General features: G+C 42.3%; 1 protein-coding gene and 1 long non-coding RNA gene across 2 annotated transcripts; one reads left to right on the forward strand and one right to left on the reverse strand.

Annotated features, from left to right (window-relative positions):
- Positions 1-11: 11 nt before the first annotated feature.
- Positions 12-24864, forward strand: LOC121578362. The gene is made up of 4 exons (XR_006002763.2): positions 12-141; positions 500-752; positions 14141-14387; positions 24340-24864. It is a non-coding gene; the product is annotated as an uncharacterized LOC121578362 (long non-coding RNA).
- LOC121578361 (adenosine receptor A1) lies at positions 17094-20133 on the reverse strand. Its single transcript, XM_041892703.2, has 2 exons — positions 18981-20133; positions 17094-18806 (listed from the first exon to the last, which is right to left on the reverse strand). The coding sequence occupies exons 1-2, from the start codon at positions 19310-19312 to the stop codon at positions 18158-18160; spliced, it is 981 nt and encodes a 326-aa protein (XP_041748637.1). The 5' UTR covers positions 19313-20133; the 3' UTR covers positions 17094-18157.
- Positions 24865-25056: the final 192 nt, after the last annotated feature.

Genomic DNA, 25056 nt, shown 5'->3' on the forward strand with positions numbered 1-25056 from the left:
AAAAGGTTTCACTGCACGCTCTGAGAGAAGTCTTTCACTCGTACTTTCTTTCCCCTCCAAATGCATCAGAAATCTACGGCATTGAGTTGTTTTGATGTCATAAGTCTGTCAACACTTTTTGCCAGAGGTACAAGAACCGATGTAAGTATTTCATTCTGATACCTCTCTCTGCGCTCGTGTGTTGTTTCCTGCTCTCTCTGCCTCAGTGTGTTACTGTGAGATTACTTTATGATGATAGACTGTCAGTCTCTGGGTTTAAGGGTCATGTGGGGTGACTTTGTTATGTTGTTCCTTACAGCCATTCTTTTAGAGAGGATTTCAATGTTTAAGAGTTCAATTTCCGCTATCGAACTACTTGCGGTTCGAACCCAAAATAAGATGTGTCTTTTTCGAAAGTAATCTGTTCGAGCAGGCTGTTGTGACCTCATGCTTTCTCTCTCTCTCTCTTTCTCTCCTTCTTTCTTCCTCTCTTCCTCTCCCTGTTTCTGCCTCTTGGCAGCTGGGCCAAAGTGGGCAGGGAGAGAGGAGGGCACGGCCGAGACTGCTCTCAAGCCCCAGCCCTTGTTAGAGTGGGGTTGCTCACCAGCACGCTGCTCAGCCTTTCCCTCGTCTTGCAGACGAAAGAGAGGGACGTGGAAATGCGCTCTCCTCTCCTTTCTTCCCCGCCCTTTTTTCACCACCACCATGGCCTGTTCCCTTCGGGTCATCTCTGCGGAGATCCCTGCACTGTCCTTTACAAAATCTACTTCCAGGTATTTCCATTTTTGATACTGCTTCTATGCCAGGGCCCTGTGACTTCTCATTTTTGATCAATCTCTCCTTTACTCTTATCTTTTATATTTTATCCTTTGCACTTTTCCTATTTTTCACCATCATCTTCCTCCTGTACACGTGTCTGCCTCGCACCCGCCTCAATGTCGAAATCTTCGCCATTACTGTATGGTAGAAATGAAGCTGATTTTCGTATGAAGTAGTACAGAGAATTAGTTCAACCATGAGCATATTGTACATTTTGTAAAGCCAGTAAAGGTTGATATAGTGATAGCTATTCACTTCAGGGTACAATAGAGCATGAGACAGTTCCCAGGACAAGATGCATTATTTTATATCGAATGCGATGGACAGCTTTGTTTGTGTAGGAAGTTTTAGATATAACAGACACCAAAGGAAAAAGAAATAGGCCTCTTAGTGGTCTCATGGCTGGGTCTGGCCTTTGAAGTTGCTTTTTTGGTGTGAACAAAAACATTTAATGCATCATTATGAGGCAAAGAGAGCTTAATCACACTACTATGCCATAAATCCTATCCCCAAAGCCCTAAAAAGAAACAAAACGGCACCTCTCGTAGGTTTAAAAGGGAAATATTTTGAAACAAAATTACTTCTGCATATTTACACTACGTTTTATCTTTCTCGCAGGATTCAATTCCGTAAGGTTTAAAACATAGTGAAATATCGGCAACCAGTCTCCTACATTGTCCGTAGTGTAGGAAACACTGGAATATACAATAGGTATGACCAAAAGATGAGGACTTCCAGAAAAAAAAGAGCAGCTCTAGTGAACATAGTGAACTCAACATTTTTTTTTTCTTTTTGTAAAATTCATTTGACTCTAGTATTAGCAGCCACAATATGAATATGTACAATTTTGTTCTTAGATTATATTCCAGCATTCAAAGTCTCTTACAATGTGTCCGTAACATATTTACAGTATCTCCGCACACAAAACAGTTATATGCTGATGTTTTGGGTGATTTGATTTCTTTTCAACATGGAGACCCTGATCTCGCCTCAGTGGTTTTTGCATTAATTATTATGACAGTTCAAGTCATAATACAGTCACATAATCTAAAAAGGTAACTAGTTAGAAAGCCCCGGATGCTTTGTTTCACAACGGCTCTCACTACGGATGTGTTAAAAGGTGAAACAGAGATGTCAAACTACATGATAACGTTAAATGAGCTAATAAGAAATGTTGGAACAATTGCTGTGTACTAATTTGGTAACTAACAGTCAAATTACTGCTGTTTTCTACAGACCTGTGCAGAAACCAGTATGAACCAGATCATTCTGATGCAAGCATTGTTCTATGCATGAAGGATCTTGTATTGTACGATTGTAGGGTCTCAATATCAGATGGAGCATGTTTGAATGCTTTTTCAGCATTTCTGCACTTACAATTTAGGTTTAAGTTGTTATTGTTGGCATGTCGTTTTTTAATCCTGCAGAATTAAATTAAAATTAAAAACCAAGTGTGGATTTATGTTGAAGTGGCTCGTAATTATTTACAGTAACTCTACTTTCAGTAAAGGAGCGTCAAAAGTCTTGACATTTTGCCAGTACACGTAGGCCTACTACAATGCACAGCATTCAATGGCTCAAGTAGCCAAGGCCTACTGTACCTACAAAATGTTTCTCTAGTTTTTGTATATTACCTACAGTCTATTATCTGCTTAGTGTGCGAGTGTGTTTGTGTGCGTGTGAAAGAGAGCATGGCATACAGAAAGCTTAAGCTACAGTAATAGAGAAAAAAATTAAAAGGGTGGGGGTAGGGAAGGTGCGGAAGAGACAGAAAATGAGCTGATTTCCTCCTCCCCCCGTTCGTTCTGTTTTCCTCAGATGAACTTGTCATGTTACTTGATGATATGTTTTTTTGGAAGCCAGGCCATTCATATCCCCTGCTATTTGTGTGTCTCCTCCCCCCGGTTACACGGACGTGCTGGTTACCAGGAACAAAGTCTGTTTGCCTTTATCAGGAACTATAAGCATACTCAAACAATCCAATTTGATAACACTTGAAGGCCACTGAGAAGGAAAAAAATAACAATATTGAATGTTTCGTTTAACTCTTTGATGTATCCAACTTCTACAAAATAGAGGGGAAAGTTTTAGATTTCGGTGAACATATTTTATTGTTCTTTGGAAATAGTAGACAATGTAACATGATTCTGAAAAAGAACAAACTTGATGTTGTACTAACAGCTTGTAAATTTGAATTCAGTAGAAGACCGTAATTGTCAAATTTGGTATCAATATGCATAAGTGATATGGGCCTGTATAAAATACAATTATTTGTTTTCTTTGTAACTATGGGGATGAATATTGAACAAAGTGAAACATGCAGCTATTAAATATTAAACAGTCATCTAGGCCTGTCTCATGTTTGAGTGCAGTTAGGTGCTGCATGTTATCACAAACAGAGGGATGGCTATGCTACATTGAGGCCTCCAGAGACCACATGATGGAGTCAAACAAGGTCAACGCTAGACATACTTCCTGTTTGGGGCCCGCTATTTTTGCAACCAGGGCGTTCTCCTCCGGTCGAGCCGATTTACATTATGAATCGTTTCTCTCTCAGTCAATATAGGGAACAGAAGTAGGCTACTGTAATACAGAAAAGTTAACTTGCTTTAGCCCATATGTTAAACATATAGTATGCCTATATCTATAGTGGAGGACTTTACAACACTCCTATAGTAGGCTCAATAGGAAATTGAACTTTGAGAAAAAAAAACATGTGGAGCCTGAGTCTGGTATTAGCAGAAAGGGTAGACTGGAGGGTTGGAACATGAACATGAGGAAGACAGTGAACTTGGACTACTTGGCTAGGGGAAGAAGGAGCACACCTGGTCCAGGGTACAGTACAGAACACTATGGTAATCTTTTTTCATTGTACATACATAGTTAATGCCATATATATTATATTATTTATATATTATAGTTAAGATTGGAAGCAAATGCTGATTGACTCCCAACAGTACACTAACTTAAAAATGCAGATTGATTTTATGAAAGCGGTTTTGTCAGATCAACACTGGGATATACTATTTGTCTACTGGTGATTTGATCAACTGATCTCTGCTAAATCTATTTTGAATATATGTGAAAAGCAAATGTTTTTTCACCAGTGATTTCTGGCTTGAAAGCATTGTTCATAAATGATTGGATATTTATTGACACAGCCACTAAATAGCGTATTGTTCTAAATATTAATATTAAATATTAAAATGGGCAGTTGCTTGCAAATGGGCGAGCTCGACCTGATAATAGACACTTCCTTTTCAATAATTACCATACTGAAGTGACATGCGATCAAAACATTTCTAATTGTATCCTGGCAAACGCAACAAGAGGGAAAATATACAGGATGTGTCACATATAGTGAGATGATCATCTTCAACAAATGGAGTAGCACACACACACACACAGACAGGATCAAACACTCTGACTAATGCATTAGACCTCTATCTGGACATTTCTCCGAATTGAAAACGTGAGTACTGTATCTAGCTGTTGTTGCGATGGTGTAAGTCCGGTCCAATTGTAAGCAATGCCATAGTAGCTACTGTATTGTCACATATAGACTCCCACAAACTCCCATGGTAGACTCCCATTGCTTCGGTGCCAATATTCCCCTCCCCCTCAGTGGCAAGCATTGCCATGCTCCCTCCACTACATCGCCCGCTTTTTGGTTCATTGAGATTCAGCTTGGCACACAGACAATGCCCATTTCTTGGCACCGGATATTGAAGAGAGGAGCGTACAAGATTCTTCCCCAGTCTCTACCCTCTAGGTCGTGCCCAGTGTTTCGCTATGGACCAGCACCAACTCATGATATATGTTTTTCGTATTGCGCTCGTGGCAAAATATGAATTGCGAGCGATTCGTTATCCAGCTATTACACAGTATGGAACATTCTAACCAAGTTTTTTTTTTCGTGACGGCTGTTTTACTCGTCTCACGAAGACGAGAAGAGCTTCTTTCTATAAGGGGATGCATTCTGATGATGTCTTTCTCAGGGAAAGTGGAATAGGAACATAGCTCCTCTCGCCATTTTCTTTTGTGCAATATAGTCAGTGAGTGAGCAGTCTGGGATTTGAACACGTGATAATAAGGATACAGGTTTTAGCCGACATGAACATTTAGTTTTTGTGAGTATTGTCTGTCTTTTCCAAGTTTGAATGTGTCTGTTTTGGTAGGCTATATATTATGTGTACAAATATGTGTTTTACTATATATCTACCAAGCCTGCAGATCTGTGTTTATATATTTAGGACTCATACAGTGATACAGTTAATACACTAATCCAAATACACTCAATCATTGAACATATTCTGGATTCTCAGTTACTTCCATCCCTTGTTGTCATGCATCGAATCTTCAGGCATGACAAAAAATCTCTCACAGACCTATGAGGCCCATCATTGTCATGAAGCACTGTTGAGTGACTAGTCACTGCCTACAAGCACTTCAAGCAGGATGATGAGTTTCATATAGAAACAATGGTGTCGAAAGGTAGTATAGCTTCTTGGTACTAAACCATACAAGTGATTATGTGGTCCTCTGTAGCTCAGCTGGTAGAGCACGGCGCTTGTAACGCCAAGGTAGTGGGTTCGATCCCCGGGACCACCCATACACAAAAATGTATGCACGCATGACTGTAAGTCGCTTTGGATAAAAGCGTCTGCTAAATGGCATATTATTATTATTATTGCAACCTTATTTTTGATCAAGCGTTACTAATGTGTTATTATTTTACCATTAAATGTTTTGAAATTGACAACCATCTTATTTCAGGTTAACGGGCTGTTTTGTTTATTATTCATAAGCAACCAGATAATCATTAATGAAGACCTTTGGAGTTACTCCAACAAAATCCAACTGCAAATGCATATCAAAATGCATTTCTTATTTGACTTTATTAAGACATCTAAATAATTGTATACAGTCTGGATATTACCTAAACGGTATCACTTTCTATGAAGCTCCATATGCATTATACAGCATTATACGTACTCATAATGCACTATGATAGAGTAATAATGCAGTATAAGCATAGTTACAGACACACATAAGGACTCATGTAGACTCATAGCTCCGTATACCAATACTCCTAATGCATTATAGGTGTAATCTTAATCACGTATAATGTACAGCAACATAGAGCTTCAGAATTGCTGGTCCCAGCGGGAATCAAACCCACAACCTTAGCATGGTTAGCACCATGCTCTACCAACTGAGCAACAGAGGACCACAATTTTACAACAAAGAAGAGCAGCAACATCTAGCAGAGTAACTTCTTACTTAGGACCAGCACAACAACAACAGCTCTCTACCTATTTTCATTTGTGATATCTTATTTTCATCATCCGTGGTCATGGCAGAGCGGCATCTCTCCACAAAAGAGGACAGCTTCTCCACCCTCTCTTTCTAGGGGCCTAAACCCTTAAAAGCTTCTACTGCAGTGGGCTAAATCAGGGTCAGTGTTTCTTGGTAGTCTTAAACAAATCTACTTTGAAACAAAAGTATACACCTCACACACATGGTTATGGGCTATGAATGTCTGGCGCTGCCAGATGCAGCTCGGCAACTGGAGCTGTATGGCCAATTGTGGTCCGGTCCAGTCCAACAGTCTCAAAGGCGGGCCTCATAGAGTTTCCCTGCTTGAAGCCTTGAAGAGCCAACTTGTACCTGGCAATGATGCTTCTTGTGTTTTTCACTGAGGGAAGAGGCACATTAAATGTGGTTAAATACACATTCAGGAATAACAGACAGTCCACTAACACAAGTTTGAATTAATGTGTTTTTGTTATCAATGATGTTGTGCTATTCATTCAAATCTCACTTATTTGTCACTTAAATCTTTGAGTGTGGGTTCCTTCCAATCTGTGTGTGTATGTGAGTGTTTCGGAGCAGATCTATTCTGTTTCACTGGGCCTCTCTTGGGAGTTGAATCCATTGAAGATTCAGAAAGGGCAGAGGTGTCATGAACATCTGAATCATCAGCTGAGTGATCTGAAATATCCACTTTGAACTGCTTCACATCTGCACATTCAAAAGAAATACTTTGATGGGGTCAAGCCAGAGAAATAGGCAAGCACAATATCCTGTACAAATATCCAAAATGCATGTTTTCAAATGTGCTTTCAAGTATGTACTTTGTCTTATTTTCATTTCTACTTTTCATCATTTTCCTAACCTAAATGGCTTCAAGTGATTCTTATTTTTTTACACGAGTGAACTCTCGGATGAAGTCCTCCTTCTTGGACAGTTCCCCTTGGAGGAAGACTGTCATCTTTCAGGATTTTTATAGTCTCATCTCGTACGGCACCTTTTTCTCTCTCTCAGTCCAGAAGCTGCTTTAGCTGTCTCACCTCGTGAACAGCAGTTGGTGCAGCAACTCTGGTTATTAACACCAACACTAGGGTTATTTTACACCACTGAGTGTTAATTTCAGAGTTAATTTCGGTCCTGAATCAACACTAGAAATGTTACACTGAAAAATCAACACTGGCCAATTTGCTGTGCAATTTATAATTGAATAGCAACAACTTATGGTGTATTATATCTGTCTGCCGTAGGCATTTCATCACTTTACCTAAAGCAAACAAAGATGACTTTATAGTGGCTTATAAGTATACTATAACACACCATAACAAAGATTATGATGCAGTAATATGCTCATTGGCAAAAAAAATTGAAATGCATCACACTGATGGTCATTAGAATGCTATATGGTCCTTGAGGAAAAAGTGACCGGCAATGATTAAACTAATAATGCATAATTAATATTGGTATACGGAGCTATGAGTCTACATGAGTCTTTATGTGTGTCTATAACTATGCTTATACTGCATTATTACTCTATCATACTGCATTATGTGTACATGTATAATGCTGCATATGGACTTCATAGAAAGTGTTCCTGAATTCATCTCTCTTTCTCAAAAAGCTGAATCTTAACTTCAAGATCAAAGTAACTCAAACTAATGTAAACTTTATAAGACATTCATAAATCAAGTTACGATTCAGCTCTAAGCCTTCAATCGATGCCTTGAACTTATTTTTTTGTCAATAGAAATCAGTGTCCCCCTCAGTCTGTCACATCTGTGCACAGTGGCCAGTCAAGGGAGGCTGATACCATTCGGAGTCTAATTAATTCAACATCTCAATTAAGGCCTCCACTCCCTCCCTGCCCCACTGCCTTCTCATTCGGCCCCACTCGGCAGGCCCTGACACTCCTACAAACAGCCTTGTGGCCTGCCAAAACATTTCAATCACTGTCTGCCCTAATTAGGCCAAAGAGGAATTTCAGAATGTTAATGAACTGCCCTGGTGCCTTTCAGAGGCTATGGTTTACATGCTAATTTATGCAAAGCGGTGGGGCCTCTGCATGGTTTGACCATCGTCTACCATAACACTGCCTGAGCCGGCCCAACCCACCCAGCCAAAGCATTGCCCTGGGAGGCATGGGCTGCACTGCCCAGCTGGTACTTCAAACTCTAGTTGGCACAGCTAACACTGAGCTCTTTTTCAAAGAACTGTAAATGGCTTTCACACTGATAAAAAAAAAACATTGTATTAAGGGGGACTGAGACTAGGTTAAAAAATAATATAAAAACATCTTTATAGTTCACTACCAAATACCATGTCAGCATAAAAACGATGGAATATTATCGGTTTTCATTCACCTTCATCTCTTTGAAATTATGGAAGCTGGAAAGTGGTAAAAGTCATTGATCTTATCCACTCAGATGGGCATAACAGTGCCGCCTTTTATCCAGACAAAACAAACAGAAAACTCCATCTGAGATCCAATCTGATGGATTAAAAGAAGCAGTGAGAGAGTTTCACAGGTTTCTGCCCCACAGATGTTGTCACTTAAGAGTGCCAAGCAACTCCCTAAAATGGCCGAAGCGCTGCCATTTTGTTTTCATCCTTTCCCCTTCCTTCCTTTGCATTTCTTGCAGGCTATCCACACAGCTCTGTGCAGGCTAGGGGGAGGCAACCGGGGGAAGCCATGTTTAAATAAGCAAGCAATTAAACAGCAAGCTTCCGTGGGGTTGTAGGGCTGGAAAGACCCAAGTTTCTAGAAAAAATGGGCACTAACTCCTGGCGCGGCTCTTCTTTATTGCATGCCAACCTTTCTGGATGCCAGTGAGTTACGCTTTAGGCGTGCACAAATTAGCACACTTTCTGTAACGCCTGCATTGTTTCGTCTTTATTTTGTTAATCTTTTGGCAAAAGCTACCTTTTGCGATTCCGTTGCGATCACATTACATGCCTGCTGTCCGTATAACTGTCATAGTGACACGGACACGCCTGTCGTTGCCATAATACGAACTGATGATTCCTCGGGATGTTGTGAACTGATGTAGTTCAGTAGCACAATTCATACAAAGCAAAGCAGTTGAGCTTTCACAGCTTCAATCTGTGGTGGCGAATTTTAACCAGGCCCAGGATTAAACAGCAGAGCCAGAACCAGAGAGGAAATTGCTCCTTGGAGGTAATTCCCTATAAAATTGTTACCAGACCACCTCCTCTTCAGTCCATTGTGAGGGATGTCATTTGAATGATCTGGATATGTGCAGGGTTTCTGTTAATGCCTGATTCATTCAAGTTGGCTTAATGTACTGTCCTGTAGTGTGTTTGAGTGTGTGTGCGTCTATGTGTATGAGCTTTTGTACGAATGCAAATGTGCAAGGGTGTGTGCATGTGTTTATGTACAGTAATGATCAACCACTAACCATACAAATACTCTCTTTCTCTCTTAATTTTTAGCTTTCGCTCACAGTTCTCCAGTAGAACTCCTAACCTCATCTCTGGGTCGACGCCAGACTAAGCACCTGTCCTTGAGGCTGAGGTAGTAGATTGAATAGTTGTGGGGTATATGTCCTCCCTCTGAGATAACTATACAATCTACTGTCTTTCCTAAGGAGACAGACTGATCGTCAATACCCCTGAAGATTGACCGTTCTCCCCTGGCTGTCCCACCCATCTTCCCAGCCTGGACACCTGCCTGCAGCCTGTCTCTGCTCTTTGGGGAAGTTACACCATTAGCATATCACCTCCATTTATACCCATTCATAGACTGTTCAAGGACAAAATGAGGATGGGTAACATTTCCTTTGTTAGACCACCCAATGCTTTATTTGGGTTATTGGGGCCTGTTGTGTTTGAGTGAAAGTGTACTTTAGGGCGAGTGTGTTTGTGTTGTCGCCTCTCGCTGTATCTGTTTGAGTGTGTTTTAATTACATTCCCCCTTCATCCGTCAGTCTTTCAGGTGAATGTGTCCTGGCGAGGTGAGGTAGTAGGTTGTATAGTTTGTGGGAGGGATTTAATCCTATTCAGGTGATAACTATACAGTCTATTGCCTTCCTTGAGAGGCACAATGACTGTCGGCAGCAATGAGGAACTCCACAGAAAGCTACTCTCTGAATTCCTCAGTGCATTGGATGCAATCTCACTATGATAAAGCAACTGCTGGAGCACTAATGTGTTTATAGCCTCGCCAGCGCCACTTGGTGGCCAAGGAGCAGCAGGACTCCAGAGACCTCGGAGGTTCACGATTCAGAGCTACTCATGAATGAAAGAATATGAAATGCACTCAATAGAGAATGCATGTGTTACAAAACTTAAACTATAAGGGTTGGTTCTCAGGAACCAAATCAAGCCCTAAATAAGTGCTTTTAGGCTTGTTTTATGGTAACATTATTCAAGGTGTTATGAATTAATACAGGTTAAATAAAGCTATTAAACTAGCATCTAGTCTTTTAATCAGACTTTTTAGGGCATTAAAGACATCTGATTACTCCTACTTTCAATTCTGAAGATTGTTTTGTTAGTAACTATACATGTTATAGGGATATAAGCCTTATTTTGTAGTCAGTAACCATACATGATATAGGTTTATACATTTACTGCCAGTCAATTCAAAAGTTGCTGAGAGGGTATTAGGGTCGTTCCACAAAAAGAGTGCCTTTTTGCGTCCCTTTGATATTTTAAGTAGAAATTGTGCACCAATATTTAATTTTTAAAGCCTGTTACACTAAATGTAGTGCCTTTTAATATAGACCACATGGAGAATTCAATAATCAGATATGTTATGTGAATAAAGGCTTGCTAAAGTGCCCCTTTGTCAACCCTGTGTCACTTGTGTCACAAGATTTCAACCCCCTTACTCCCCAAATGTCTATAAATTGGAAAGTTAAAAAGCCAGATTTCATCATGGGGGACAACTACATCTAAATTTAGCACAGCGATGGTACTATTATCACAATGACTTGAACAGTTACAGTCTGTAGCTACTTCTCTTTAAAGAAAATATAAACAACTGCCAGGAAGGTCAGTTGAGGTCTGATACAGAGTACCCAGCCATTTTATCACTATGGCAGGAACACAATGCATTTGTTCATCTATTGCAATATGCCACATCGCAATAATAAAAAACATATCCCACTGCCATCTAGTGTGCTTACACAAGACTAGGGGAATATAGGGATGTGCTGCAAGCCAATAGATATTAATCAAGACACAATATTGTCATTACAACATTTGTATAATACATCAAATGTAATAGTATGTATTTTACAAACCATTTTGAAATAAAAACTTTACTTTAGATTGGATTTCTTAATCTCAGAACATATATGATGATATCGAAGAATGTCAGAGAGCTATTTGTAGAGGTCTACAGACTCTTAACGTTAAACACAACCTTATGTGAAAAGTTGAAGTGTGGTTGTGTTAAAAATAACTGTAATCATAAAAAAGGTAATTAGAGAAGTATTTATTTATTGGATAACTGTAAGGTAGTACATCTTATTTCCAATTCTGGGAAACCCCTGTGATACAGTACATTTGAGGAACTGGCATTTAGACACAGGAAATGCAACATTGAAATGAAACTTACAAGCTTTTCATTCTCTCCTTCATTCACAAGAAATGCTATTTGCTGCGATATGCCAAAACCATTGAACAATGCAAAAATAAAATACTTTGACATCTCTCCCTGACCTATAACAGTTATACAACAGGTGGGTCTAATCCTGAATGCTTATTGGTTAAAACTGCATTCCAGCCGGTGTCTATTCCACAAGTTACCACCGGCTAAATCTATGATGTTAAAACACCTATTTACTCTGTTCCATCTGACTGCACAATCCACTGTCTCATCAGCCCAGCCAAGCAATTTATAAACTTGATCTCCACTATAAAAAGCATCTAGACCCTATCTCACATTTCATTTAGACTAACATTTATTTTTCAACAGCTGAGATTTGTATAAATCTTACTGTCTGTCTCACTGACATTTGCAACATTGTTTCCATATTAAAATTCGATCTCCAGATGTCCCATAGTAATGATTGTGTCGGGACGAGACAGGCAGCGTTTCTCAGCCAGTCGAAATAATGAATCAGCATGCATAATTTTTATGGATATATACAAAGGTCAAACGAAACGAAGTGCAGCTAGTTTGCAGTCTTTCCAGCTTCAGTTTGAAGTGATTGCGTTAGGTGTGTTGTTGGCTAACTCCTCTTAGTGTCCTAACGAGTGAGCACATTTTCTATGCCAGGCAAAATCGCGCCTCATTAGCTCATTGTTATGGATATATCCAAATAAATGCTAGTAGAAAACAGCTTCAACAAATGTAAATGCAGCTACTTTGCTGTTATTCTGGCTGCACTTTTTGACGTGACTGTAAGTTAGCCGTAGTTGACTAGCTAGCAAGCAAGGGATAAGATCATTGCCAGCCAGTATGGCAATGGAACATTTAGAACGAACGACTGGGTCACGTCCATAGATACAGAACAAAAAGACTGAACGACTGGGTCGCGTCTCTAGCAACCGAACCGATAGAACGAACGACCAGCCAGCTTGGGTAGCAACCCTAGATTTGTGTCGGGACTATATCTTGTGGAAGGATGAAATAGTATGAATAAATTCATAAAAATAAAGTTTTTAATGAAAATATGTCAATCATTATTTTAATATGTTGGTAACCCGTTGCTTAAAAGTGATAATGCCCTCGAAGCCGGTGTTCGGGGGATATATTGGCAAGGTTTGCTAACAACACCTGTGCCAATATATCCTCCAAACACCGGCTTCTCAGGCATTAAAACCCTAGAACTATCACTTCTTACTACACTAGAGTAAAGATCTTTACATATCACTAACTAACATATCACTAACTAACTGTCTTTTATTCACAATGTTGAAAACATCAGTCATGTCTGGCTGCACTAGTGTTGCTGCTGAAATTCTTCTCAGGGGTCTGGTTGCTGTGAGAGCCCAGATTGTCCTCTTGACACACAAAGAACCTCCTCCAGATCTGCAGGTACGCTTCCTGGATCTTGCAGATATTGAAGGCATAGATGGCTGGGTTGACAGCTGAATTGGCAATAAATAGGCTAAGGAGGTGTGAAAACCAAAACTCAACCACATGTAAATATTATGTTTCTGTAGTCAACATAAAGAAAAGCTTTGCAGCATATCTCACTGACAGAGAGCAACACATCACTTTTAACTTTTTAAACGTTATTTATACAATGCATCAGTAGTGTGTTAAAGTATGTATTTTATTTATACAATACTTGAAGACTTTTACATTGAAAATGGTATAATGGTATTGCAGAGATGGTAATATTCCATAGAGTTAGATAGCATTATTTGCATTTTATGTCCAAATCATCTTAAAGTAACTTTCTTAAAGTAACCCGTAGACACTTTGGGATGATTTGGACATAAAACACCCCACAAAGTGCTAATATCTGGGATACTGACTTGCATTGGTTTTTGGACACAAATGCTAACAACTTAGCATTTGGAGACAGTGGCCAGGTAAACAATACCAAAAGCTCAGATTGCTGTCTTACCTTGTCCACCGCTATCAGGGTAAGGAAACCAATGTCATTTTGTAATTTGGGTGAACTATCCTTTTAAACACTCTTCTTTCCTGCATCATTGTCCTACTCCTCCTCCTGTTCACTTTCAGTTTCATTCTCAGCATGCAAAATGCTACCATAACGCCAACATGGTAAAGGAAACCTGTGCTGAAATACATTGGCAAAAGCTCTTCATTATATGTTTAATAACCTCTCAAGCTGACATTAGAAGGATTTTGTGCCTGTATCGGCTATGCCAGGTAAATCTAGAGAGGGCTATGAAGAATAGAGTAGGGAGAGTGGGGTAAGTTGAGCCTTTTTTACATTGAGCATCACTCCGTCAAGGGAAATATAGTATTCTTTCTAACAGATATCTATATTAAGGCCCGGTTCTAGCCTTTTGGGTATATGAATATGACACAACATAATTTTGGCCAGTAATCGCCCCTATCTCTAACTTCCTGGTCTCCTCTCCTCAGGGTGCATTTCCTGCTGGGTGGTCGTCATGGAGACTTTAAGTTCCTACCCCTGGTGGGTTACTCCCGGTGTTACGAGGCACTGCTCCCAAAGGAGAAGATTAGGGTGGAGGCTGTGAAGGAGTACAAGAGGGACCATGGAGGGGTTAGGGACCGACAGGGACAACACAGTTCCTGTCCCAGGCCTCATTCATCCCAACACTTGTAGACACCAGCCAGGGGGCCCCCTCTTGACGGTGGAGAGAAAAATGTGAGTTGCATTTCCTGCAATTCTACACATTTTGCCATGGGGCGTAGAGAAGATGTTGCAGTTTTAAAGGCCCAGTGCAGCCAAAAACGGGATTTTCCTGTGTTTTATATATATTTCCACACTATGAGGTTGGAAGAATACAGTGAAATGGTGAACATGATGATAATGCCCTTTTAGTGTAAGAGCTGTTTGAAAAAAACGGCTGAAATTTCAGCCTGTTTTGGTGCCATGGAAAACATATACATGTTATTCAAAACATTATGCAATTCTACTCATTCTACTCAACAACAAAATATCTACCCATTCTGCCATGGGGAGGAGAGACATATTTGCAGTTTTAAAACTCATTTTATGCAATTCTACATACAGTGGGGGAAAAAAGTATTTAGTCAGCCACCAATTGTGCAAGTTCTCCCACTTAAAAAGATGAGAGAGGCCTGTAATTTTCATCATAGGTACACGTCAACTATGACAGACAAATTGAGAAAAAAAATAAAAAAAATAATGGTGGAAAATAAGTATTTGGTCACCTACAAACAAGCAAGATTTCTGGCTCTCACAGATCTGTAACTTCTTCTTTAAGAGGCTCCTCTGTCCTCCACTCGTTACCTGTATTAATGGCACCTGTTTGAACTTGTTATCAGTATAAAAGACACCTGTCCACAACCTCAAACAGTCACACTCCAAACTCCACTATGGCCAAGACCAAAGAGCTGTCAAAGGACACCAGAAACAAAATTGTAGACCTGCACCAGGCTGGGAAGACTGAATCTCCAATAGGTAAGCAGCTTCGTTTGAAAAAATCAACTGTAGGAGCAATTATTAGGAAATGGAAGACATACAAGACCACTGATAATCTCCCTCGATCTGGGGCTCCACGCAAGATCTCACCCCGTGGGGTCAAAATGATCACAAGAACGGTGAGCAAAGATCCCAGAACCACACGGGCGGACCTAGTGAATGACCTGCAGAGAGCTGGGACCAAAGTAACAAAGCCTACCATCAGTATCACACTACGCCACCAGGGACTCAGCTTAAGCCAGTACATGTCCAGGCCCGTCTGAAGTTTGCTAGAGTGCATTTGGATGATCCAGAAGAGGATTGGGAGAATGTCATATGGTCAGATGAAACCAAAATATAACTTTTTGGTAAAAACTCAACTCGTCGTGTTTGGAGGACAAAGAATGCTGAGTTGCATCCAAAGAACACCATACCTACTGTGAAGCATGGGGGTGGAAACATCATGCTTTGGGGCTGTTTTTCTGCAAAGGGACCAGGACGACTGATCTGTGTAAAGGAAAGAATGAATGGGGCCATGTATCGTGAGATTTTGAGTGAAAACCTCCTTCCATCAGCAAGGGCATTGAAGATGAAATGTGGCTGGGTCTTTCAGCATGACAATGATCCCAAACACACCGCCCGGGCAACGAAGGAGTGGCTTCGTAAGAAGCATTTCAAGGTCCTGGAGTGGCCTAGCCAGTCTCCAGATCTCAACCCCATAGAAAATCTTTGGAGGGAGTTGAAAGTCCGTGTTGCCCAGCGACAGCCCCAAAACATCACTGCTCTAGAGGAGATCTGCATGGAGGAATGGGCCAAAATACCAGCAACAGTGTGTGAAAACCTTGTGAAGACTTACAGAAAAGCGTTTGACCTGTGTCATTGCCAACAAAGGGTATATAACAAAGTATTGAGAAACTTTTGTTATTGACCAAATACCATAATTTGCAAATAAATTCATTAAAAATCCTACAATGTGATTTTCTGGAATTTATTTTCTCATTTTGTCTGTCATAGTTGACGTGTACCTATGATGAAAATTACAGGCCTCTCTCATCTTTTTAAGTGGGAGAACTTGCACAATTGGTGGCTGACTAAATACTTTTTTCCCCCACTGTATGTTCTTTATTTTGTAATTACTTATGCCATGTTAATATGATATCTGGGTGAGAATGACTAACAAAATCAATGGGGATCCCCTGGAGGTCAGGCCCTGTCTACATACTGTATATTTCAGGATGTTGTGTATCCCTGGTAATAATCAGATTTCATGTAAACATTACAGTTTTGAAAACATAGCTTGTCCAAAAAAAGTGGTCTCTTGGCAGAACTTACCCCAGGTATAGGGTAAATTGAGCCGCAGGACAGGGTAAGTTAAGCTGCCTACAGATTTCTGTACTAAATGAAATATTACCACTACCTTTTTAAAACCATGTCTATCTTTATTTTCCACACCCAATTCAACACAATCACAATAGCTTTTTTGTCTTTTAATAATTTTAAGCATATTTTGACACAGGCTTAACACCTAACAAACACTTTGTACTTTAAAAAAAATGCACTGCTGTCATTCCTTGTACATAGAATGCTTACCGGGTAAAGAAAACCAATATATAATTTTGTCATTTGGGTGAACTACCCCTTTAACTTTTTACTGCAGTGGGCTAAATCAGGTTCACACAGAGTGTTTGTCTTAAACAAATCTACTTTGTAACAAAGATATACACCTCACACACATGGTCATGGGCTTAAAAAAGAAGACACCATGTCAGATATAGAGTTGAAATGTATTAAATTTTGAGTTTGCATCCCAATATTACACTTTATATACATCATAGAAGACTGAAATATAACAAAACTGTTTGACATAGAAACATTGGATTTTTGGCAACAGCAAAATAAATGTTTTTTTATTAATCATGAAATTATGAAAAATATGAATAACATTCCACCCATGAGGCCACAAGATCATTTGACTGCAGGAAAGGGCTACGGTTAAAGCTGAAATCTGCGTGAGGGGAAACAGTGCCACAGTTTGCCCCAGCAAATGTGTTATTGTTTTTGTTTGGTTGATGAAAACATACTCTGACGTTCTATCGCGCGTGCAATTATGTCAGAGGGAAAAATAAATGTTTGAAGTAACCTTTTTGTTGTTATAATATCGCAAACGGACATGGCAGTTTCACCATTAAGGTTTAAGCTTTAAGGTTAAGTATAATATTGTGATGTTAAGGTAAGGGTTAGGGTTAGGGAAAGGCATAAAAGGGAACTTTGCTAGCGTACCGCGGTCCGCTGCCATTAATTTTCTGCCGGTCTGTTACAAACAGAGGGTGCATGATAGTACATGAAGGATTACTTGTCATATACTGTTTACATGTATTATGACGTTATATAATGTTTAAGAAAATCAACAAATTGCTGAATTTCTGTGGCAATACTTCCACAAATGTCACTCTAGCGACGTCCCCCTCTGTCTCACACTGACAAACAATATAGGCTACCTATCGACACGTATGGAGCAGCCCGTTTGTTTGGTTTTATCTGTTTCCAAATCAGACAAACTCACGCATATTTATTGATCCTTTTCTTGTATTTCTACCTTTCAGGAGGTCTGTAGGGCTGATTTAAAAGCGACTAAAATTTAGCATGGATTGTGTGGGCAGTCTGGAGTGTAGTAACGCCACCATCTATCACAGACAGACATAGCTTGTGCCATTCAAAGCATGGAGAAAAGACAAATCCAACATGTGGTCAGTTGTATAGTGATTGATAAAATCAATGAAAACTGAAGTAAAAACATAAAAATAACCAGTTTGTCAGCTAAAGTTTTAGTAAAGAATGTAAATATAATGTGAGTATGGTTTTGATGATAAGATAATGCTCATTATGATATTAATGATGTAGACCACTTCATCTGATCTGCATCCCTGGGATTATCTTTTTCAAAGTATCAGAGAATAAATATGTGGGATTATCATTCAACACATCATTAACTATCCCTTGCTCACAACGTTAGGGTTGCTGCTGATATTGTTCTCAGTGGTATGATTGCTCTGAGAGCCCAGGTTGTCATCGCGACACACAAAGAACCTCCTCCAGATCCTCAGGTACGCTCCCTGGATCTTGTGGATCTTGAAGGCATAGACGACTGGGTTGACAGCTGAATTTGCATGGGAAAGGAGGATGCCCACATAGAAGGCTGTGTGGGGTATGTCTGACGGGCTGCCAAAGTAGGCAGTACAGTTCATAATGTGCAGGGGGAGCCAGCAGAAGGCGAACAGCACCAGGACCAGAGCCAGGGATCGGGCCAGGCTCCTCTCCTTCCTGAAGTAGGTGTGGGACTGGGCCCCGTGCCCCGCTTTCTCCCTCAAGTTCCTCCAGATGGTACAGAAGATGCAGATGTACAGGACAGCCATGACAATTAACGGGGTGAGGGTGCAGAGGAAGAAATTGAAGTAAACAATGTATGACATGGGGATCACAGCCAGGAAATGGCAGAGGATGGTGGTTGAGTTCTCTGAGTGAGACAACGTTTCACGGTTGTTCCATCCAAACATGGGAGGGAAGCTCAATATAAAAGCCACAAACCAACATGTTGTTACCACCACCCAAGATCTTCTCTCTGTTACCGTCTTTTTGTATCTGTTGAAGCAGAAAAGTTATGATGTTTTAATGAATTGCTTTGCAAAAGAAAACAAGGAATCTGATTCCACCCATGCATGACTTTCTGTCTTAAAATGTGGTTCACATGGGACACAGCTAGGAGAATAATATTTCCAACTGTAAACATCCTGAAATGTCATCATAACAGCTCACCTGAGAGGGATGAAGACGCGTAGGTATCGGTCCACAGCAATGGCTAGCAGAGACAAGACGGAGGCCACTGTCAACATGATGACCACACAGCTAATGAAGAGACAGACATTGAACGAGGAGTGCACCCGTCCATCCACCAGCACAGCCAGCGGCATGGCCACAGAACCCACGAGAAAGTCAGCCACAGCCAGAGAAACGATAAAGCAGAAGGTGGGCTGCCGCAGAGCACTGCTTGACCACACTGCCCAGATAACCAGCACATTCCCCAGGCAGCAGGCAATGGCGATCAGCACCTCCAGCACTGTGTAGACCACCTCTCCTCCAGACATCATGTCAGCTGTCCAATGGAAGTTTACTCTATGACTGAGTATGCTTTATTGTGAATTCCTCCTCCAGGGAATGTACCAGCACTTTTGGTTTCTTGGATCTGCAGGCTTTTGAGGAAGTTTTCTTGCTCAATGAAAAAGTTCATGAAAATGCTACGCCCCCTTGCAATTTACCCTTTGGTGGGTGTTCAATTTACCCTTTGGTAGAGATCTGAAAGCACAAATACATAAAAACATATATATTACAAACATTCATACACCTGCCGAGCAAACATTATAGCCACTTGACAATACATGTTAATTGTTGCTGAAAATTAAGTAAAGTTTTAGATATCCTGTGTCATAATGTTTGTAGACCATTGTTTCAGAGGCATGTTTTTTAGAACATCTTTAAATTTTTGCTTTTCCTGGCCTGAGAAACAGGAAATATGAAAACACAATGCTACCACAGCTAGATATTAATAGCCTCGCAAATCGGCCTGATCTCCTGAGCTTCCATATATGGTTCGCTGCACGAATACAGTCTTGTCATTGATATCAACCAATCAGACCAATGAACCATATGACTTAGTACCAGAGCGCCGTTTCAGTACATTCTCTAAGACCTAAACCTCAGCTGGAGTATAAAGGGTGTGACCATTGAGCAAGTTGAGGAAGCTAAACTCCTAGGTATAGCATTGGATGGCCAATTATCATGATCAAGTCATATTGACAAAGTTGTTGTGAAGATGGGCAGGGGTATGTCTGTTATAAAAATATGTTCTGTGTTTTGACACAAAAAAAAAGTATCTGGTCTTGTCCCATCTTCATTACTGTCCAGTAATATGGTCAAGTGCAGCAAAGAAAGACTAGCAAAGCTGCAGCTGGCTCAAAACAGAGCAGCACACCTTGCCCTTAACTGCACATACAGAACTAAAATCAACAACATGCATGCCAGTCATTTCTGGTTGAGGGTTGATTAGAGACTAACTGCTTCTCTTCTAGTATTTATGAGAAGTATTACTGTAATGAAAATTCCAGATTGTCTGCATAATCAAATAACATTTAGCTCAGACACCCATACATACCCCACTAGACATGCCACCAGGGGTCTCTTCACAGTCCCCAAGTCCGAAATGAATTCACGGCAACGCACAGTATTATACAGAGCCATGATCACATGGAACTCCCTTCAATCTCCAATTGCTCAAGCAAACAGCGAAATTACTTTAAAAAATGTTTTTTATTAAACAACATCTCATGGAACGGTTGGGACTGTGAGGGGACACACACAAACACAAACACACGCACACACTGTCACGCTCTTGCTCGGGGGACTCTTAAATGTTGAGCCAGAGTGTGGAGTTTCTGTTACATTTTCTATGCTTTTGTTCTAGATCGTTTATATCTATGTTGGCCAGGGTGGTTCCCAATCAGAGACAGCTGTAGCTCGTTGTCTCTGATTGGGGACCATACTTAGGCAGCCTGTTTGGCACTAGTATTTTGTGGGATCTTGTTCCGTAAGGTTTTGTGTATAACCTAGGACTTCACGTATCGTTTCGTTTGTTGTTTTGGTTCGTGTGTGTACTAATAAAGAATGTACGCTTATCACGCTGCGCCTTGCTCCGTCTCATCAGTCGACGATCGTGACAGAAGATCCCACCACCAGAGGACCAAGCAGCTTTCCCAGGAGGAGAAGTTGGCGATGTCCCAGGTGGGCGAATGGTGGTCTTGGGAGGACATATTCGCGGGCAGAGGGCCATGGGCAAAAGTAAATGCCCAGGCAGGAGAGGAGAAACGGCGCCAACCGTGCCGACGACGGACACGCGAGAGGCAACCCCAAGTAATTTTTTGGGGGGGGCACACAGCGTGGACGACGGGGCTGCTGGAGGCAGCTACAGGACGAATCGGCGGACTAGGAGAGGAGGCCACCAGGTTTGGGGGGCTGGAAGGGTGGTTGGCAGAGCCTAGAGGTAGAGCAGAGCCAACTCCCCGTACTCAGGCTAGGCAGCGTGAGACTGGGCAGGTTCCGTGTTATGCGGAGCCACGTACTGTGCCGCGAGTGTTCCGGCACAGTCCTGTACGTCCTGTGCTAGCACCACGAACGGGTCGTGCTAAGGTGGGCATGCATCCAGGACGGAGTGTGCCGGCTCAACGCTCGTGGCCTCCAGTACCCCTCCTCGGTTCCGGATATCCTGCGCCAGTGCCACGTGCTGTAGTGCCAGTACGAGTGCACAGCCCTGTACGTCCTGTGCTGATGCCTCACACAGATTGTGTGGAAATAGGCATTCAGCCAGGACGGGTTGTGTCAGCTCTCTGCTCCAGACCTCCAGTCCGTCTCCACAGTCCTGTGGAGTTCCTGTCCCTCGCACCAAGCCTGTGGTGCGCGTCGTCAGCCCGGTCCGGCCTGTTCCTGCTCCCCGCACCAAGCCTGTGGTGCGCGTCGCCAGCCCGGTCCGGCCTGTTCCTGCTCCCCGCACCAAGCCTGTGGTGCGCGTCGCCAGCCCGGTCCGGCCTGTTCCTGTCCCTCGCACCAAGCCTGTGGTGCGCGTCGCCAGCCCGGTCCGGCCTGTGCCTGCTCCCCGCACCAAGCCTGTGGTGCGCGTCGCCAGCCCGGTCTGGCCTGTTCCTGCTCCCCGCACCAAGCCTGTGGTGCGCGTCGCCAGCCCGGTCCGGCCTGTTCCTGCTCCCCGCACCAAGCCTGTGGTGCGCGTCGCCAGCCCGGTCCGGCCTGTTCCTGCTCCCGCACCAAGCCTGTGGTGCGCGTCGCCAGCCCGGTCCGGCCTGTTCCTGCTCCTCGCACCAAGCCTGTGGTGCGCGTCGTCAGCCCGGTCCGGCCTGTTCCTGTCCCTCGCACCAAGCCAGTGGTGCGCGTCGCCAGTCCGGTCCGGTCCGGCCTGTTCCTGCTCCCCACACCAAGCCAATGGTGCGCGTCGTCAGCCCGGTCCGGCCCGTTCCTGCTCCCCGCACCAAGACAGTGGTGCGCGTCGTCAGCCCGGTCCGGCCCGTTCCTGCTCCCCGCACCAAGACAGTGGTGCGCGTCGTCAGTCCGGCACGGTCCGTGCCTGTTCCACCGGTGCCTGGTCCGGCACCGGTCAGCTGCTCCACACCAGAGCCAGAGCAATCCGCTCCACCGGTGTCCAGTCCAGCTCCGGCCAGCGGGGCCAGACCTGACCAGGGGCGCTACGGGGGGGTAGAGAGAGAGTGGTGGTCACGCCCGGCCCCTACCCCATTGTGTTGGTGTGGCGCGGTCGCAGTCCGCGCCTTTGGGGGGGGTACTGTCACGCCCTGGCTCGGGGGACTCTTAAATGTTGAGCCAGGGTGTGGAGTTTCTGTTACATTTTCTATGCTTTTGTTCTAGATCGTTTATATCTATGTTGGCCAGGGTGGTTCCCAATCAGAGACAGCTGTAGCTCGTTGTCTCTGATTGGGGACCATACTTAGGCAGCCTGTTTGGCACTAGTATTTTGTGGGATCTTGTTTCGTAAGGTTTTGTGTATAACCTAGGACTTCACGTATCGTTTCGTTTGTTGTTTTGGTTCGTGTGTGTACTAATAAAGAATGTACGCTTATCACGCTGCGCCTTGGTCCGTCTCATCAGTCGACGATCGTGACACACACAGACACACTCTAACACACATTTTCTTTTATTTGTATTTTTTGTATTATTATAATTTTTTGTTGTTGTATTATTTGTATTATTTGTATATAATTGTATTTACATTTGTGTCTCTGTCCTCTATCGGTGTATCAGTGTTTTGTTACTTTTTGTGGACCCCAGGAAGAAAGCTAATGGGGATCCAAACAAACAAATAAATATACAAATATACATGCGTCTGTTCTATGTATGTAAACAACATTACTACTAGCAGCAGTTGTCAAGGAAGCAGGTCCGTGTAACTACTTAGCATGTCTGTACACGATTCTTGCCATCTTTGTCACGAAAATGTGCGCATAAAAGGAACCTTAGCGAACACCAAGAAAGTATTTGATCCAACATAGGCAGCAAACGACTGATATAATTAGGATTAACATTGCCTCAAGTTCCAGGACGATCGATTAGAATTGATTAGAAGTGCTTTCACTTGGTTGGTAGAGTAGTAGAGGATTTTGCCATTTTTAAAAGATGGCAAGAAGCAGAGAAGGAAACAAGTCCCAATGTCGAAGCAACAACTTCAACAGCTGACAAACGGGACCGAGAGCCGACACCTTCAAAGACCCCCCAAGGGCTCTAAAAACGTTGTGTCCCAATCCCCAAAACCCAGCTCGGACGAAGTTGTCAAGGCCATCTACCGAGATGCCCACACAGCATAGTCTGAAGGAGGTAAATTGCAAAGTGCATCTGCTCAATTAGGGACTATTACTGCTTTTCAACAGTCATTTAAAAATATTACAGCTAGAATCTACTCAATGATTCTAGAACAATACAACTTAAGTAGCATACAACTGTATTACACCTTGTCAGTCCAAATCCAATGTTGTGTATTTCATTATTTATGATGGTTTTGTCATTTGAAATGTGTGTACAGGAGATTAGTGTAGAGGAGAGCAGCTCTTATAAAAGGGAACTTTATTGCCAGAGGAGATATGTAAATGATGTGGTTTTGTGTCCATGCAAACCATCACAAATATCCACTTGGAGTAGAACCAAGGAGCCACTGTCCTGCACAGGTACTCCATGGGGAAGTTTCCCCTAGGTACAGCTATAAAATCTGCTTCCCCTCCCCTAATGCTAACCTTAACCATTAATGGGAGAAAAGTTAAATTTACCCAAGATCAGCGTCTAGGGGCAAATTTACCCTACACCTGAATAAGCAGGAGGGGCGTTGTGGCCAGATTAGATTACTACATGGGGTTGTGGGATAGGCAGTAGTGTGAGGTGTTAGATGGTGCGAGAGGGACAGCAACAAATGTGGAATTCCCAACACGGTATGTCACAGTATACAAGATACATGTCAGTATGTGTAGTTAATCACAATGTTAATCATTAGGCCTATCACATGTTATGAGACAGTTAGGCCTACTACTGATGAACCCTTGGCTTTATCTTTCAGGGTCTGGGTCCGAACATGACTGAGCAGACAGGATTAGCAAGTCTATTGGTGTCCTCAAGGAATTGATGGACACTGCAGATGCTGACTTGGAGGTGTCAAAGTCTAGTGGCATCCATCATGCTGCTCGCCAGACCGAGGACATTCTAGCCCTTGTGGAGGTCGTCATGGAGGCAGAGCTGTTCAAAAGCCAACCAGGCAAAGAGTTCACGACATTCCCTGGTTTTAACGGAAACATTCTAGCTAATGTCAAGTAAAGTGAGTTGTGCGGGTGGTTAAGGTCCAAATGGTAAATATAGCTACATAATTTCATATCAAACAAGTGTGCGCTTGTTGAAGCTAGCAGCTAGCTAGCTAGTAGTGCATACATGTAAGTAAACAACCTGAAAGACGATAAGCTAGCTAGCTATATGCCTTGCTCGCACCTAACATTATAACATTAGCAAGTAATGGACAGATGACTAATGTTTGCAAGTCCATAACTAGCTAGCTATGTAGCTATGTTAATATTAAACTTTCTGAACAAGACTCTCATTGTTGGATCTTATTTTCTTTCAACCAGGGGAAAGGGTGCAAAAGGGGAGCCAGCCTTTAGAGAGCTTTGCAAAGCAGGGAGAACTCAGAGGGTGAATAAACCTTGTCATCAAATACACCGAGTGCCAGTTCATGTCCTGGGCCGATAGTCATAAAGCGTCTTAGAGTAGGAGTGCTGATCAAGGA

The sequence above is a fragment of the Coregonus clupeaformis genome, chromosome 12 (assembly GCF_020615455.1).
Source record: "Coregonus clupeaformis isolate EN_2021a chromosome 12, ASM2061545v1, whole genome shotgun sequence".
In the NCBI taxonomy this organism is placed as follows: domain Eukaryota; kingdom Metazoa; phylum Chordata; class Actinopteri; order Salmoniformes; family Salmonidae; genus Coregonus; species Coregonus clupeaformis.